Genomic DNA, 18,268 nt, shown 5'->3' on the forward strand with positions numbered 1-18,268 from the left:
TGTGAAATTTGACAGTCAATAATGTATACGCTAAAATAAGAGTCCATTTCAGACACACAGGTGTTGTTGTTAAGTGCCATCTAGTTGTTTCCTATAGGATCCTATGAACAGCTCTGCCCATCCTTCTCCCATCAAAACTCACACCTTTGGGATTGCAGCGTAGCTTCTTGCTACTAGCCACCACAGTTCCCTCCTATGCACAACAGCTCTGAACCCTACTCTATCCTGAGCCAGTGTCCTGCCTCTGACACACCTACCCCCATTACCCTAGTTATTGCGTCAATCTATCTCATCCAGGGGCTTTCTCTCCTGTGCTGTCTCTCTACCCTTCCAAGCATAATATCCTTCTCCAAGGACTGGTACCTCCTCACAATAAGGCCAAAGTATGCTAGATGGAGCCTCAAAATGCTTGATTCCAAAAGCAACTTGGTTTCACCCTCTGCAGGACAGACACACAGTAGTCGGGTCTAAAACTGACCTTGAATACTGTTGGCCTTCACAAGGTGTGCACAGTCCATTAGCACTTCCTTTGGAATATCTTCTATCTTCTCCCCCTGAAACAAAACAATGAATCAAAAGGTCCTTGTTATTGATTGATAGTGTAAGACCCACAGGACATGTGCTGCCTTAGAAGGCAATAATTATAATGAAAGCAAGGGCTCATTCAACCGATGTAAGGAACACTATAGTATTAAGTTTACTGTGTCCATCATGCCTCATCTCACAAACTTCAGGCATGCTGCCAGGAGATGATATTGCTTAGAGAAGGGCATCATGCTTGGAAAGGTGGAGGGACAGAAAAGGAGAGAAGACACTTCAATCAGGTAGACTGACACAGTGACTGCAGCAATGGGCTTGAGTGCATCAGAGGCAATGACAATCATACAGAATAGGGCAGGGTTCAGGGTCATTATGAGTTGTACTCGACTCAAAGGCATCTAACAACAAAAGCATGTCCATCAAGAAAATGTTTGCTTAAACTATGTAAAGGTAAAGGCAGTAAGAAGAAGAAAAAAATTAAAACTCTTTGAGCAGGAAAAAAAGCAGGATCTAGAGGGGGCAGTCAATGACAAAACATTAATAGTAGTTTTTAAAAAACCTCACTGCTATTATGTTGGGGCTGACTCAAAGCTGACCCTTCAATGGTTTTTGAGGCTGTAAAGTGCAGGACAGAAGTATGCTCCTCTTTCTCCCACAGAGCTGCTGGTGGATTCCAACTACCAGAGGCGTAGCTTCTGGGTTATCAGTACAGCTTCCTATGTAGTATGCCGCCAGAGCTTCCCCCATAGTAACTGCTGTCATGTGCCCTCAAGTCAGATCCTCCCCCCGTAGGTTTTCAGAGGGTGTAATTCTCATGGGAGCAGACTGTCCATCTTCCAACTACAGAGCAGCTTGTAGATTAGATCCATGTGCCTCTGGCAGTACTGGTCCTTACCAGTAGGTCACCACAGCTCCCTTTAATAGTAATAATAGTGCACCATCGAGTTGGAACTGACCCACAGTTGACCTTCCATTAGTTGTTGTTGTTGTAGAGTCGGAACCAACCCAAAGCTGACCCTCCAGCTGGTTTTCAGAGGCAGTTAACCACAGGAGGAGACTGCCCATCCTTCTTCTGTAGAGCACCCTGTGGTCTCAAACCATAGCCTTAGGGATTGCAGTGTAGCTTTTTTGCCACTTGGCCACCAGAACTACAAAATTAGGTCTGAGTAATTTTTGTTCTCTTCCTTCTGCATTATTTCATGTAAGCTTGTGGGAAAAGATGATTTGACAATAGAAGCCCTAATCTGACAATTCTTTTTGACACCTGGAAGTCATCTTAGCTGAAGAACATTTTTTTTAAAGTTATAAAGTTCTAAACGTTTGGAAGGTTATCTTTCTTCAGCCTGAATCCCTTAAAGAGAAACCTTCCGAAGAAAGGATGATAGGCCACTGTTATAAAACAGGACTGACATGAGGGTTGAGGGAAACAGACGTACACTGCATTGAAACAGAGGAGGGAGAGAACTGTTTTAAAAAAATATATGATTAGGTATTATGTGCATGCCAAGAGTCCAGAATAAGAGCTGCATAGTGGACTGGGGGAACACCTCACGGAACCATGGTTATGTGCTTTGCTGCTAATTAAAGGGTCAGTGGCTCAAATTCACCATAGACTCTGAGAAAAAGCACATGAAGACCTGTCTGTCAAGATTACAACCTGTCTCCCAGGGTTGCTATGAATTGGAAGTGACTCAACAGCACACAAAATATGAGCATAACAATATACACAGCTTAGCACTAAACATAAAGAGGGTAAGCGAGTTTTGAGTAAAAGTTCTAAGGAGACTATAAAAATGTAAAAGCCAGAATCCAGACAGTGGGCTTTCAGCATTCTACATTATAAAAAGATACTATTAATTAAGCCAATGTTGCATAGACCATTATCGGAACTGCTGTCAACAAATTGTACACTTAGAGAAACGTGAAATGCCAAAAGTTGTCTGACATTTACATACAACAACAAAAAAAAGTAGTTATTAAGTACTTAAGTAGGATCAATTTTCTCATAGGACTTTATTCCTTGGTTTGGAGATTTAATCATGGCTTCACGGGCCATTCCAATTAAATGGCCAAATAACATGCCTAGTGTTTTTGTCTTATTTTCCCAGTTTGTTATGTGGTACTTGGGGTATTAAAATTTATAAGCAGCCATTCAAGGTACAATAATTGGTCTCTATTCAACAAGAAGAGAAGAAAGTCTGGAATAGAATATTGAATGTGTAGCTAGTTACCTTCAAGAACAACTGTTTTCTTTGCCATGAAACCAGAAAAACCAGATAGTGCCTAGCTACCACAACTGAACATTCTGATCAAAGACTTTATAAAATAATACTGATCAAAAGGTGAGAAACACAGAATCTCTAATTACTTCATGCACTGTGGACTTCCTGGGGCCATGAAGGATACAGGCACATTAGAAACTATTGCCTTATGCACACCCATGTTTATTGCGGCTTTGTTCACAATAGCAAGGAGCTGGAAACAACCAAGTGCCCATCAACAAACGAATGGATAGAGAAGCTGTGGTATATTCACACAATGGACTACTACGCTGCACTGAAAAACAAAGAACTCATGCAATATTATTCAAAATGGGTGAGCCTGGAGGACATTATGCTGAGTGAAATATCTCAGTCACAAAAGGACAAATACTGCATAGTGCCACTGTTGTAAAACAGGACTGACATCGGGGTTGGGGGGAGACTGAGAAAGATGGGATAAATAATGAATACTGCATTGGAACAGATGAGGGAGAGAAGTGTTTAAAAGGGATATGTGATTAGGTATTATTGTCATGACAAGAGTCCAGACTGAAGGCTGCATAGTGGAGTAGACCTGGGGGAGGGTTGGTAAAACAATGAATTTTTCTTTTACTTTTCAAAGAGTGTACAGGGGGTGGGAGTGGGGAGAAAAGTGCAACAATGAATGAATGGAAATACAAAGTCACTGTAAATTTTCATTAAAATGAATAATAATTAAAAAAGAAACTACTGACTTGAGATATATTTATATTTAACACCTAAATTAAAACTATCCTCTGAAGGAAGCCGTCTTCAAATCTAATAGTGATTTACCTTAACTAGTTGTTGTTGCTGTTATGTGCCAGACATAAAGTCACCTGTCATCCCTAGCGACTCTATGTACAGCTCTGGAGCCTGCCCTGTCCTGAGCCAGTCTCACTGACTCCAACACACTTACTCCCATTACCCCAGTTACTATATCAATCCATCTCATCCAGGGGCTTCCTCTCTTGCACTGTCCCTCCACCCTTTCAAGCATGATGTCCTTCTCCAAGGACCAGCCCTTCCTGGCTACATGCCCAAAATATGTGGGAGAGAGTCTCAAAACCTTGTCTCCAAGGAGCAGCTTGGTTTCACCCTCTCCAGAACAGACTTGTTAGTTCTCTTGGAAGTGCATGGTATGTTCAATACTTTTCTCCAGCACCACAACTCAAAGGCATCAATTTTTCTTCTAACATCTTTAGTCACTGTCCAGCTTTCTGAAGCACAGCAAGTAATTGCGAAGACCATGGCCTGGATCAGGAGCACCTTAGTCTCCAGACTGACATCACTGCATTTCAGTACTCTGGAGAAGTCCCTGACAGCACATTTTCCCAGTGCAATTTGTCGTTTGATTTTCTGACTTTTGGTGCCAAGAGTGTTGATTGTGGAGCTGAACAAGCTTGTATTGTTAACAACCTCAAAAAAAAAATGGTCTGTTGAGCATGTTGCCTTTTTATAACTAAAAACATGAGACTGAATCAGACAGTAACTTTAGGATGGTAGTGAGTTTATGTTAATTGGGAGGAACAGCTTAAAAATGAGGTGAGAATAGTTATATAATTTGAGGTATGTAATTAATGACATGAGTCATACATGGACAAACTGTTGAGTCTGTATATATCTTGCATAAATTCTCAACAATAGATCGTAGAGAGAAAATACTCTAAGTGAGATCTTTCTGTGAGTTTTCCAAATTAAGGAAGAAAAGAACACTAATACATGTTCATCATCTTCAAGGTTTGGGTTATATTCAGCTCTATGTAACAAAGTGGTGTGCCAATCGTGGTAATGGGTGCCCATGGTGGACAGTGTTGGCTGGAGCTTCCCAACTAAAACAAGCCTGGAAACAGGAGCGGCATCCACTTCGGAAATGGCTTGCCTCCGGAAACTCTATGTACGAACAGTGCTCAGGCTGTTCGTTCATAGGGTCGCTATGAGTCGTCTACAACTCGACGGCACCAAACAACAACAACAACAACATGTAACAAATTAGCTCTTAGCATGTGCCTTACAAGCAAGGATGGCAAAGCTTCAGCTCATAAACTTTGGGCGCATTGTTAGAAGGGGCCATCCTTTGGAAAGGGACATCATGCTCAGAAAAGGTGGAGAGTCAGCAAAAGAAGAAGATCCTCAGTGAGATAGAATGACACAGAAATGTCAGCAAGAGCTCAAGCATGTCAGAGATGATGAGGATGGCACAGGATAGGCCAGGGTTCAGATCTGTTGTTCACAGGGTCGTTATGAGTCACCTTCCCCTTGAGGGCACCTAACAGTGACAACAACACATGCCAGGTACTGTTTTTCCCTAACACCTATTCTCCTAAGTCTTTAAAGTACACTCATTTGGAAATCATTTGCAATTTTTTTTAACAACATGTTAAGATAGGTACTGTTAGCTTCTTTTTAAAATTGAAGCAACAGACATAAAAGTTAAACAACTTGTTCAAAGTCACACTTCTGGAAAACAACAGAGTCGGAGTACAAATCAGCAGTCTTGCTCCAGCCTACGTTCTTAGTTTTACTACATCTCCAATTCTTAACTGTACCTATTAAGAACAAAGTACGATTCTACTTGGAGCTCTGGTGGCTTAAGTGGTAAGATGATGTACTATCAACCCAAAATGTGGTTTGAATCCACTAGCGGCTCCTTGGGAGAAAGATGGACAATCTCTTCCCATGCAATTTCTGCTTTTTGAAAACCTGCAGAAGGGTCAGCTATGGGTTGGCTCCAATGACTACAACACCACCAATCTACTTGGTTCTTACAGAGATCAACCACGCACAAATATGATCCTCAAGGACCATATTTTTCCCAGCTGAGCACATTATGAGCTTCCAAAAGAAACTGAAATTAAACTTTTATGCAAATAAGCAATAATTCCTGGTAATGTTAACTTGCTTATTTTAATTTTTTTTGGTACTGTATGGTTATAACTTTTAGCCAGGAATCCCATTTCTAAAAACTATTACAAAAATTCTAAAGAAAAAAAAATTATCCCTTAAAAGATATTCATTATTAAAAAATAACCTATACTCCAATGAAAGAGCTTTCATATAAACTGTGGCATATTACCAACTCAACATAACCCATCAAGACAATCTGAAAATAGTGACATACTGATCAACTATATTTTTTAACAAAATTATATCATCAACAAGGAGGTCCCAAGATGAAATGGAGATTGACCGTAATATGGTAGTTTAAAAAAATAAGTTTTAAATCTCCCTATAAACCCTCCACTCACTAGGAACATCTGGCCTCTGTGCAGCTGGAAAGTCACATGAGTCTCAGGAAAAAAACCACACAAAAACACCAGAACACAATCTCCAATAAAGAATACAGAAAGTTCTGTAATGCCAACTGAACCTCAGGCAATTGATAACACACACAAAGTAGCATGATAAAAGTGGTGCTTCAAAATGAAAAATAAAGAAATTAAAAAAATTTAAAAAATGAAAAAAAGTGGTGCTTCAAAGCTAGAACATCTGTACCGTTTCTCCTTTCCAAATCCCAGAAACCACTCTGAATCTCTCTCAGTCAAGAGGACATCTCTTCATTTGCACGTTATTTATTAATATAAGTAATTTAAGTGTAAAACAAAGAAAAACATATGATGTTCATAACTAAAGAAAAAAAATTATGACTCTATGTTTAAACCCAGTTACCTTATGTAATCGAAGGTACACATGAGCCGAAGAGAGTTTGTCCACATGAAACCTATAAGGAATGAAAACCACTTTTAGCAAGGGGTACAAGATAAGCATCTCTTCAGAGCACTTGCATTTAAAGCAATCCAACCAAAAATTATTCCCTGGACATCACTCAAGTAACAGGCACTTATTATCAAAAACCAAACCCACTGCCATGAAATTGATTCCAACTGATGGTCGACTCTCCACTGGGATGTGCAGGCTGTAAATTGACCATCTTTCTCCTGTAGAGCAAGCAGCTAGTAGATTCAAACCACTGACAATCTGGTTAGCAGACCAACACACAATGCACTACCAGGGCTCTCTACTAAAGACCATGAGTAGTATAAGATATAGTCTCTGACTTCAAGGTGTAAGCTTTCAATTTGCATGTTTATGTTATATCATGAAGCTATTTATGACTAAATCTTTAAATGAGCAGTAGAGTCATTAAACGTGAGATATTCTGAGAAAGGACACAAAGGGAACAAGGACTATCTGTAATCATAATCAAAGGCTTCCCAGGTGTTTGGCTGGTTGTTCTCTGAATGAGCATAAGACTTAAGAGATAAAAAGACAAAAAAATTGAAATAGTAATAGGGAGAATGAAAGAAGTCAGATTCAATGTTGCAAGCCTGGGAATTTGCAGAACCAATGACACAATTGTACCAATACTCAAGATGGCAGGAGTTCAGAGGAAAGTATAAGGGTTCAAATGATGGCAAAAGAACATCAAGGGAATGCTAAGTATTAGAAGAATTTGAAGAGTTAAGCCAGGGCTAAAGGCACCAAGCAGGACACATCATAAAATGGATGAAACCAACAATTCATCCAGTGTTCTTCTGATGACACTGGTATGTCTCCTGGGAGAACGTGCAAATGACCCTAAAATTCTCCAGAATGCCTTCCACCACATAGCCAAAATTTACCTTTCTTTAAGGTTCCTGATCCATCCATTTACTGAAATTTTATATTCTTATATCTCTTTTCATCTTATCAAATATTGTAGGTTGTTGTTGTTATGTGCCATCAAGTCGTTTGCGACTCATAGCGACCCTATGTACAACAGCCCTAAACCCCACTCTAGCCTGTGCCAATCACACTGCCTCTGACACACCCATCCCGATTACCCCAGTCACTGAATCAATCCACCTCATAGAGAGTCTTCCCCTCCTGCACTGTCCCTCCACCCTACCAGTACATATTGTAGGTTACGAAGATTATATTAAAATTTACCAAATGAAGAAAAAAAAAAAATTTAAAAAAAAAAAAAATTACCAAATGATGAATAATGCTGTTATGAATATTGGTGTACAAATCTCAGCTTGTGCCTCAGTTCTCATATTCTCAGGGTATATTCCAAGAAGTGGAATAGCTGGGTCATATGGAATTTCTATGTTCAGGTTTTTGAGGAAGTGCCGATCTGCCTTCCAGAATGGTTGCACCATTTTACAATCCCACCAACAACGTATATAGTTCCTTTCTTGCCACATCCTCTCCAACATCTATTACTTGCTGCTGTTAAATTTTGTCACTCTTACTGGAGCAAAATGGTACCTCATTGTGGTTTTGATTTGCATGGAAACAGCCCAGATGTCCAACAACAAACGAATGGATTGAGAAATTGTGGTATATTCACACAACAGAATTCTATGAAGCACGCAGGAACAATAACTTTGTAAATTATTACCTAACTTGGGAGAGACTGGAGAGCATTATGCTGTGTGAACGAAATCAGTCCCACAAGAATAAATATTGTATAAGACCGTTATTGTAGAATGAGTATAAGGATCCAGGAGCAGTGGGAGAGGCTGGAAGCAGAGGGATGTGGATGTACAGGGGGAAGAGGGGATTAATCATCAGGTTGTACAATTTGATGGGTAGGGGTTGAGGGAAATGGAAAGAATTTATATTAGAATTTTGTAAATAAACTAGCGGGGGAAAATTTACCAAATGAAGTTGTATTTCTCTCTTTCTCCCAGGGAGTCTGAGAATCAGAGCTATGTGGCTGTCATGTGATTATGTCATATCTCTTTTTTCAGTCCTTACCCTTTACATGCATAAGAATTTTCAGTAAAACCCTGAGGAGACACCATTACATTCCATTATTTATTTCTCGAGACCTTTTCTAAGTACTAATGTATTTCTTAGAAGTCAAAATAGTCACACAATTACATACAGTACAACGTGTGGACAGTGTGAGTCTATATGAAGGTTAAAACTATTAACACGTTGCTGCACACTTTTAAATTGACGACCGGGCTTAGAAATACTTTTTTTTTTTTGCTGTATTACTGAATAACAAATAAATGCATTAGTACACTTCATACCAATGATGTTCCTTTTTTCATTAATTAAAATGTGCAGGACAGCTATAGTCATCACTTGCGGCAACGTGTTAAATATCCTTTTTTTTTAAATAAGGACAAGGTTTAAATATAACTTAAGAAGAAATTATAGTCATTGCTCGTTCTAGAGAAATGTGACAGCTATGTGCTTAAAAGACACTTGTAAATAAACTAGTAGAAAAATTAAAAAACTAAAAACAACACACACACTAAAGAAAGACACTCTGAAAATGGTTTTCTTTTTTAAGAACAACTCACTCCTGTGGTATAATGTGTTACATGTTGAGCTGCTAACCAAAAGGTCAGTAGTTTGAATCCACCAGCTGCTCCTTGGGAGAAAGACGGGCAATCTCCTCTGGTAAAGGTTTATAGCCTGGGATAATCTTAATAGAGGAGTCACTGTTAAGTTGGAATCGACTTCACAGCAGTGTGGGAAAGAAAGGGTGAGGTGTGCTTAACGTGACGCTAGATACTGAGGAGAGCACATTGCTAAAGGGAAGAATTGGATTCCAACCCACCGGATACTCATGGCCTCTTAGCACAAAAAAACATTATGATTGGCTGGAGTCAGCTTAGTTGGCATTATACCACTTGAACAAGAATTTACTTATGCCTAGGCAAGGAGAACTTGACTTTTGGCATATTCTAAAGATGCGTGATTTCACACACACAATTTAATACGACAGAAACACTGCATGCAATGGATTTAAAGGCATGCATGGACGATAATAAAAGTTTAAGAAACAAGAAATGCCTCAAGTTTCCTTTCATGCTCCTGTGCCGTGTTAATATCTGCGCATTATGATTATCATAAGAGTCCGGAATGAAGGTTGCAGAGTGGAGTATACTTGGGGGGGGGAGGGGATGGGGGGATTGTATACCAATGAAGGAATTTTTCTTTTACTTTTCAAAGAGAAGAGTGAACTGGGGGGCAGGAGGGAGAAAAGTGCAACAATGAATGAATGGAAATCCGAAATCTCTGTAAAAGTTCACTGGAATTAATAAAAAAAAAGAAAAGAAAAATAATATGTATTAAGACAGACTGGAGGCCCATATTCAGGATCTCTCCTGGCCATGTGAGAACAGGGCGCGGAAGCCAGCTGGGAATCTGCGGCAGCAGCCCAAGTTGGGGAGATGAGGGACAATTCCGATGAATATTTAACTTCACATAAAGACAAGTCTTATTGCTTGAAAGTGATCCAAAGCCCAGGAGGTTTTCTGCTGGCCTCTTCTTCCTTAGGAATACCGGTGTCATCCAAACTCAATAAATATCCTTCTTATGCAGGCTGTTTTTGCTATCATTAGTTGCCATTGAGCTGACACCAGCATCTGCATCATGGCATCAGCATCTGGCTATTTACATTTAATACAGCAAATTCTTTGTATTCTAGTCTCAATGTCTCAAAGTTTCAGTGTTGAAGAAGGGTACTGAATATCCATCCCATGGACTGCCAAAAGAACAAACAAATATGTTTTGGAGAAAGTGCAACCAGGATGCTTCCTAAAGGCTGAGATGGTGAAACTTTGTCTCTCATACATTGGGCATGTTGTTAGGAGGGACCAGTGCTTGGCAACAGACATCACAAGGTCAGCAAAGGTGAGGAACATCCTTAACACAATGCATCGACACAGTGACTGTAACAATGTACTCCAGAACAGAAGAGATAAGGAGGATGGCACAGGGTAGGGTGAAGGACAAATCCACTGTGCATAGGGTTGTTAGGACTCGACGGCATGTAACAGTCTTAATAACTACCAATTACCAATGAAAAAGACATAAGATTTCTTTTTCTCCAAGTGGTACATTTTCCTTTATTCATTTGCATTCTCTTGTAAAGGATCTCCAGAGTTTATCATGCTCAGCTTGGTATTTTCTACCCAGAAAACAGTTGGTAATGTTGTTGGGTTTTTTGACAAAACTATAAATTATTTCACAGCGGAAATACCCTACTATTAACCAAACTGAACTTTAACTTTCCATTTACTTGTTTGAAACCAATGTACTATTTAAAAGAACTCTTTCCTACATTCTTATGATTGTATTCTGATTTTTCTTAAAGATCTCTTACAGAATATTTCGTCAAAAGACAGAAGGATAGTGATAGAACTATAATGTTGAGTAAGGGCAGAAATGTACAGTTAATTTCTCTGCTGTCAGAAGCTGTACACCTGTAAAAAGTTTAACCAGAAGAAGTTTTAAGACAGGTACGTTCACACCACCACTAAAAAAAAAGGGTAGTTGCTGAGATTATTTATATACAGCCAAATATGTCATCAGATTCGGTTTTCTGGTTTGGAGGCTCAAGATTCTTGGTTTTGTGAGACAACCCAGTTTAAGTGGCCTAGCAATGTCTTTGTCCTATTTACCACCCAGTTTATTTAGTAGTGTATGTTGTCATTGTTGTTACGTACCATTGAGTCACTTGTGACTCATAGCAACCCTATATACAACAGCCCTAAACTCTTCTCTGTCCTGTGCCAATAGCACTGTCTCTGATACACCCATCCCAATTACCCCAGTCATTGAATCAATCCACCTCATAAGAGGGCCTTCCTCTCCTGCATGTCCCTCTCCAAAGACCCGTCCCTCCTTACATGTCCAAAGTATGTTAGACGGAGCCTTAGAATCCTTGCCTGCAAGGAGCTGCCCGGTTTAACCTGGATTAATCTGTTTGTTTTCCTAGTAGTCCATGGTACCCTCAATACTCTTCTCCAGCACCAAAGTTCAAAGGCATCAATTCTCCTTCTATCCTCCTTAGTCACTGTTCAACTCTCTGATGCATAACAAGTGATCACAAAGACCATGGCCTGTATCAGACGCACCTTAGTCTCCAAAGAGACACCACTGCTCTTCAGTACTTTGGAGAGGTCCCTAACAACAGACTTTGCCACGGAAATACGTCTTTTAATTTCTTGGCTACTGGTGCCAAGAGTGTTGACTGTGGAGCCAAGCAAACTAAAGCAGTGAACAATCTCAATCTCTTCATCATCCATCCTGATGCTGCCAATTGGTCCAGTGGTAAGAATCTTTGTCTTCTTGACATTGAGCCTCAATCCATATTAGAGGCTGCAGTCCTTGACCCTCTGCAGCAAGCGCTTCAGGTCCTCTTCAGTTTCAGCAAGCAGGTTGTGTCATCTACATAACGCAGGTTGTTCATAGATCGTCCACCAATCTTGATTCCACATTTCTCCTCATAAAGCCCAGCCTCCCGGATAATCTGTTCTGCATACAGGTTGAAAAGGTATGGAGACAGGACACATCCCTGGTGTACACCCTTCCCAATTTTGAACTATGCAGTGTTTCCTTGCTCTGTTCTGACGACTGCTTCTTGGTCCAAGTATAGGTTTCTCATTAGCACGATCAAGTGTTCTGGGATTCCCATTCTTTTCAGAGTCAGCCAGTTTGTTATGATCCACACAGTCAAATGCCTTTGTGTAGTCAATGAAACACAGATATACATTCCTCTGGTATCTCCTGCTTTCAACTAAGATCCATCTAACATTAGCTACAATATCCCTAGTACCATGACCCCTTCTAAACCCAGCCTGGACTTCTGGTAGTTCTCTGCTGATGTGCTGTTCCAGTCGTTTTTGGATAATCTTCAGTAGAATCTTGCTTGCATGTGAAATTAATGATATTGTTCTATAGTTTCCACACTCTGTTGGGTCACCCTTCTTTAGGATGGGGTCTTAAAAATCATGGAGAAAAAATACTAAAAACCATTAAAATGGCCATCCAATAGACAATTGGTCTCTATTCTTCGGGAACAACAAAGAGAAGCGAGTTACAAATAGGAGGAAAATGTGGAACTACTTGCCTCCATGAAAAACCGCTTCATTTGCCATTAGACCAGAAAAGCTGGATGGTGCCTGGTTATTATGACTGAAAATACTCATTTGAGATTCCACAGAGGAATCCTAGTAAAAAAGAGGGAATGCAGTAAAAAAAATTCAAATTCTTATGGACTCAACTGCTGTTCTCAGGGAAGAATCAGGTTGACTACATCAATGTAAGGAAATTGATAGAGAAGCTTAATATCAAGTCGTTCCATTAGACCAGGTGCTGACTATGGAATCATAAAGTACCTTTAGTCAATCTGATTCCTGTGTGTCCATCAGGTGAGGTTCATGTGTATAACTACTATTTGTGGGTTTTTTTAAAAGGTATTTGCATTGAGCAGATCATTAATTGTACAAAACTTGGTAATTTGATCTCCAGGGTTACTTCTGTTATCATATCTAATTTCTGACTACCAGTCCTTTGTTTCCAATCTTTGCATTCCAGTTATCAATTATTATTAATGAATCTTGACTGCATGCTTGATCAGTTTCAGACTGCAGAAGTTGGGAGAAATCTTCAATTACCTCCTCTTTGGCTTTAGTTCTTGATGTGTATATTGAAATATTTGTATTAACAGGTCCTCCTTGCATGCAAATAGTGTCCTAACACTCAAAGCACTGTATTTCAGAATAGATCTTGAAATGGCCTTAGTTTAGCTTAAATAGTAACATAGGTCTCCCATGAACATTGTGCTCTTTTAAGAAATATTCACAGGGAGCTCTGGTGGCCTAGTGGCAAGAAGTTGCACTGCAATCCCAGAGGTACATGGTTCAAATGCACCAGATATTCTGCTGGAAAAGGAGGGACAATTTCCTCCTGTACCAGTAAGATGTGATCTGACGGTACACACACACAAAATAATTAAAAAAAAAGAAAAATTATTCACATGGGATCAAACAGGTAATATCAACTTTTAAAAATAGACAGGAACCTTAGGGGACAGTAAGTTTATGTTAATAATGAAGAAATTCAGAATTTATTCCAATATGTATTTCAACTACAAAAAATAAGGAGATGAATAGAATTAAGGGGCTTGAGCTGAATACAAGGGAAGACCATTCTAGGATTTCAGGGGGAAACAAATATCCCACTACTAGTCAGACAACTTTGCAGAGGGTCGGCAAAGGAGAGGAAGACCCTCAACCAGAGAGAGTGACAGTGACTGCTGTAATGGGCACAGGACAGGGTTCAGATCTGTTGTTCAAAGTGTCACAATGGGTCGCACTCGACTCAACACCACGTAACAACAACAATCAGCTTTAAAGGAAACCTGGCAGCATTGTACATTACACGCTGAGCTGCTAACCAAAACGCTGGCAGTTCAAGACTACTAGCCTGCCTGCTCATCACAAGAAAGATAAAGCAGTCCACTGCCTTACAGCTCCGAAACTTGAGGGAGAAATGGAATCCACTTGACAGCAATGGGCTTGGGTTTAATCAGCTTCAATTCTAACATATTAAATAACAACCTTCAAAAAGGCTACTGCATGTTCGCTTGGGCAGCACATATATTAAAACTGGAATGATACAGGGAAGATTAGCATGGCCCCTGGGCTTGGACAACATGCAAAAATGCTACTGAAAAAAACAAAATAAAGCTACTCAAAGATTTTCCTAATTCCCTTGTATCCTCAGCTCATTTTATCTTCTTCTTTCTGCTTATCACAATTACCTTTAACTGGGTGCACAGATTAGAAATGTCAGCCAATGAACATAAATTGAGGATTCAGAAACGCAGGCCCCTTGAAGCTGGGTCATCTCATTCCTTAAAGGGAAGTCTATGGAAATATTACTCACTGTCCTTGAGTTGGTTCTGACTCACGGTGGTCCTCCGTTTGGTTTCCTGGGCTGTAAATCTTTACGTAGGAAGCTATCCATCTTTCTCCTGCAGACAGGCCGATGGGCTTCACCTGCTAACCTCCTGGTTAGCAGCTTCTCACATTCCCTGAACCATACGTTCTGGTCTCCTTGGGGAGCTGAGCACACTACTAATAAATTCCTTCATTTAAAGGTGCATTTCATTCCAACCTCTTAATTCTAGGAATACACCTGGCTTAAAACAGGCACCGGAGGTTTTCTAGGGAAAATTCTGGGAAAATTTATCTAATTTACCTCTAAAATTTCAGAGATAAAATTCCAAAGTCTCCCCTAGAAGGTAGATAAATTCCTGAAACATCCTTAGCATTCCCAGATATGTTTCCAGAATAGCCAGTAGACAAACGAGAACTGGTCTTCATGCGTTAGGGCTGTTCCTAACTGCCATGGCTCTTCTGGATTTTAAGAGAGCTAGAATTTTACTAAAAGTAAAATCTAATCACTTTTGACAACTTTAAGTAATCTCAAGACTTTTATATAAAAAAGCCAAACACATTGTCAATTCTGACTCATAAAGACCTTGTAAGGCAAAACTGAAATGCCCTTTAGGGTTTCCAAGGCTCATAATCTTTAAGAAGCAGAATGCTGGAAGCTCTGGTGGCCTAATGGCAGGAAGCTGCACTGCAATTCCAGAGGTACGCGGTTCAAATCCACCAGATGCTCTCCTGGAGAAGGAGGTGCAATCTCTTCCTGTACCAGTCAGATCCATTTTGATGGGGTACACACACACACACACACACACACACACACACAAAATTAAACTTTTTTTTTAAAAAAAGAATGTCACATCCTTCTCTCAGAGAGAGATTAGTGGATCCAAACTCCTGACCTCTTACCTAACAGCCAAGCTCTTAACCACTGTGCCATCACAGCTTCCTGAGTATTTTAAAGAGTATAAAAAAAAATGCACATCTAGGAATCTGTAGGCACAAATTTAATCAACATCATTCTACAAGTCCAAGACACTGAGTTTTCAGGACAAGTTAAAATACTTCAGATGGGGGTGAGGGAGGGATGATAGAAGAAGTACGTGAAATGGAGATAGCCAGAAAACAATTACTATGAGAAAATATCCCTTAAGGTCATTTCCACACAGGCAGTGGTCTAGCCATTTAGCAAGTGAACTACTACATGCCAAGTCAATATATGCCAATACCTACCATGCTAGGTATTGAGAACATAAAATCCTGGCTCAAACTGTTTGCTGTTCAGTCAGTCTTCACTCATGGAGACTCCATGTGTTACACAGAAGAACTGTTCCCTAAGAGTTTTCAAGACTTGACTTTCAGAAGCTAGCACCAGGTGTTTCTCCCACTGTACCTCTGACTGCCACTCTTCTTAAATGTGTGTGTGTGTGTGTGTGTGTGTGTACCATCAAACTGAATCTGACTGGTACAGGAGGAGACTGTCCTTCCTTCTCCAGCAGAGCATCTGGTGGATTCAAACCGTGCACCTCTAGGATTACAGTGCAGCTTCTTGCCACTAGGCCACCAGAGCTCCCTTGCCTGCCACTCTTCTAGTCAGCAGTTGAATATTTAACCATATTCCCACCTAGTCCATAAACTGAGAACATACAGTGAAATGAACCAAAGGCAGAACCTGATGGGACTGTCCTGTTTTTTCAAGTCTAAGTTTCCCAACTTTGATGACATAGTTACCTCTGTGCTATCTCTATTTAGTGGAAAATACTTTTATTTTCCTCCTTTGGTGGGTTTTTGGCTTCCAAACATTCCAGTTTTCACATGTAAACCAATCAAGTGGATCAATGTCCTCAGGAAGCATAGGAGGCTCAGAAGGCACAACTTCCCACTACAGAAGCGGTCAGTCCTACAAACTGCTCATCTGACACACAGAGCACCAGTGTCTCTCTTGATGGCATATTTGAGTTCAAATGATGGGCCCCTGTGCTGGAATTACAGCACAACAGATTATTTTTTTTTTAAATGCATAAAAAGCTTTTATAACAAAATCCAAATTCCAAATAAGCACTACTTAGATACAAAGATACTATTTTTAAATTGTTTGCTTTATGTAAATCTGAGTTAATTTTTTCATAACATCACTTGTTTTACATTTGCAAATTACAACACATTGTAACAACTATCAATTACAGTTAGGTTAATAGCTGATATAAATTTGATGTGTAGTAACACCTGGATACTAGAGAGAAAACCAATTAAAGTATCACCACAGCTTTTATTTACCAAAGAAAATATTTTATTCAAGTTCCCAAACCAAACTTGAACTATGCTGGGTTTGAAATCAAAGACAAAGGTCAGTTAGGATTCAGAAATAAATAGTTCTTATCTAGCAGAACCTGAAATCCATGTACACACTTTAACCAAGTGCCTGCTCATGTGGTGCTTTTTAAAAGTCCTTCAGGGTCTACCAGGCTAAACCTTCCACTGCCTTTGCTGCTTTAGATGTGTTTTTTTTTCCCTTTCCTTTTTCTCTCTTTGCTTTCAGCCTTTTTCTTTGACTCCGGTTCATCCAAACTGCTCCATGCTGCTCTAGAAGGCTCTTTTGTTTCTCTTAATGTCAGCTTCCATTTTCATGTCATCTTTCTCACTTTTTCATCATTCGTATCACACTGCATTTTCTCTTGGTAATATCTGGGTACCACAATAGTTGCAATCTCTTGAACATCTTTCATTAGAACATCACCATCTACTTGAGAATACTTTTAAGCCAGCTGAGCTCCTTCTGCGCTTCCCCCCTCTTTTCAGCATGCATCTTCCTTTTGCACTTACTTCATAAGCTTTTAGGCATGTTTTAACCAAGAAAGCCAACAACACATGCAGCAAAGGAATCAAGTTGACCGGAAGTTTCACAGATTTTTATTTTTAAGAAAGTCTGAAATTCCTCAGGTTCTGGAGCATCTTGTTTCAATGGCAGAAGGAAAGAAGAGTATTTCCAATAGGGCAAATGATCCAGCCTCTTTAGAATGGAAGAGGCTGTTACAAGAAGCAGCAACATTTAAGAGTCTCTGCACATGGCTTGAGAGTCACTTATTTTCTCTGTTATGTTTCATTACATGTTCAATACTATGTTGTTGTTATTGTTATATACCATCAAGTTGGAACTGAATCATAGCTGACCCTTTAGTGGCGTTTCTGAGGCAGTAAACTGCACAGGAGCAGAATGTCTATCTTTTCCCCACAGAGCAGCTGGTAGATTCAAAGTGCACACCTTCAGGATGGTGAAGGCCTATACAATTTCTTACCACTAGGACACAAGAGCTCCCTCAAAAGTATATACTTGATACTACTCTGGAAAGTGGCAGCCTAAACAATGACTCTAGACAGTTAAAAGGTTTGGACCCACATTTGGAGAGGAGGTCCACAAAGAGGAGCACAAGTGGCCTGAGGGAATCAAGAGCTGACCTGCCGCCACTGGAGCTGCAGCCTGGGCAGATGGAAGCTGTGGCTCGGGACCAGAGCTGGTGAGGATACCAGATACAACCCAACAAGAGTTCTTCAGTTTTCCTTAGCCTTAGTTTCCTCATCAGAAAAATGAGAGAATCAGCACTTAGTTGTGAAGATTAATGTATTAATACAGGTAAACACATAAGAGTATTTGATATCTATTAGTGATGGATATCAAAGAGACTGAGATTGTAAACCACTTCAGTTTGCTTGGCTCCACAATCAACACTCTTGGTACTAAGAGCCAGGAAATTAAAAGATGTACTG

At 39.9% G+C, this 18,268-nt stretch overlaps 1 protein-coding gene and 1 pseudogene across 1 annotated transcript in view; both read right to left on the reverse strand.

Moving 5' to 3' along the window:
* CCDC25 (coiled-coil domain containing 25) overlaps positions 1–18,268 on the reverse strand; it is a 45,010-nt gene that overhangs the window by 17,986 nt on the left and 8,756 nt on the right. The window contains exons 4-5 of the mRNA XM_006884926.1: positions 6,489–6,540; positions 479–554 (exon numbers count right to left, since the gene is read on the reverse strand). Coding sequence (XP_006884988.1) covers positions 479–554; positions 6,489–6,540 — 128 coding nt within the window. The remainder of the gene's footprint in view (positions 1–478; positions 555–6,488; positions 6,541–18,268) is intronic.
* Positions 16,962–17,345, reverse strand: LOC102849717 (annotated as a pseudogene).

This window comes from Elephantulus edwardii, unplaced genomic scaffold (genome assembly GCF_000299155.1).
Source record: "Elephantulus edwardii isolate Elephantulus edwardi_28Jun2011 unplaced genomic scaffold, EleEdw1.0 scaffold00038, whole genome shotgun sequence".
NCBI lineage: Eukaryota > Metazoa > Chordata > Mammalia > Macroscelidea > Macroscelididae > Elephantulus > Elephantulus edwardii.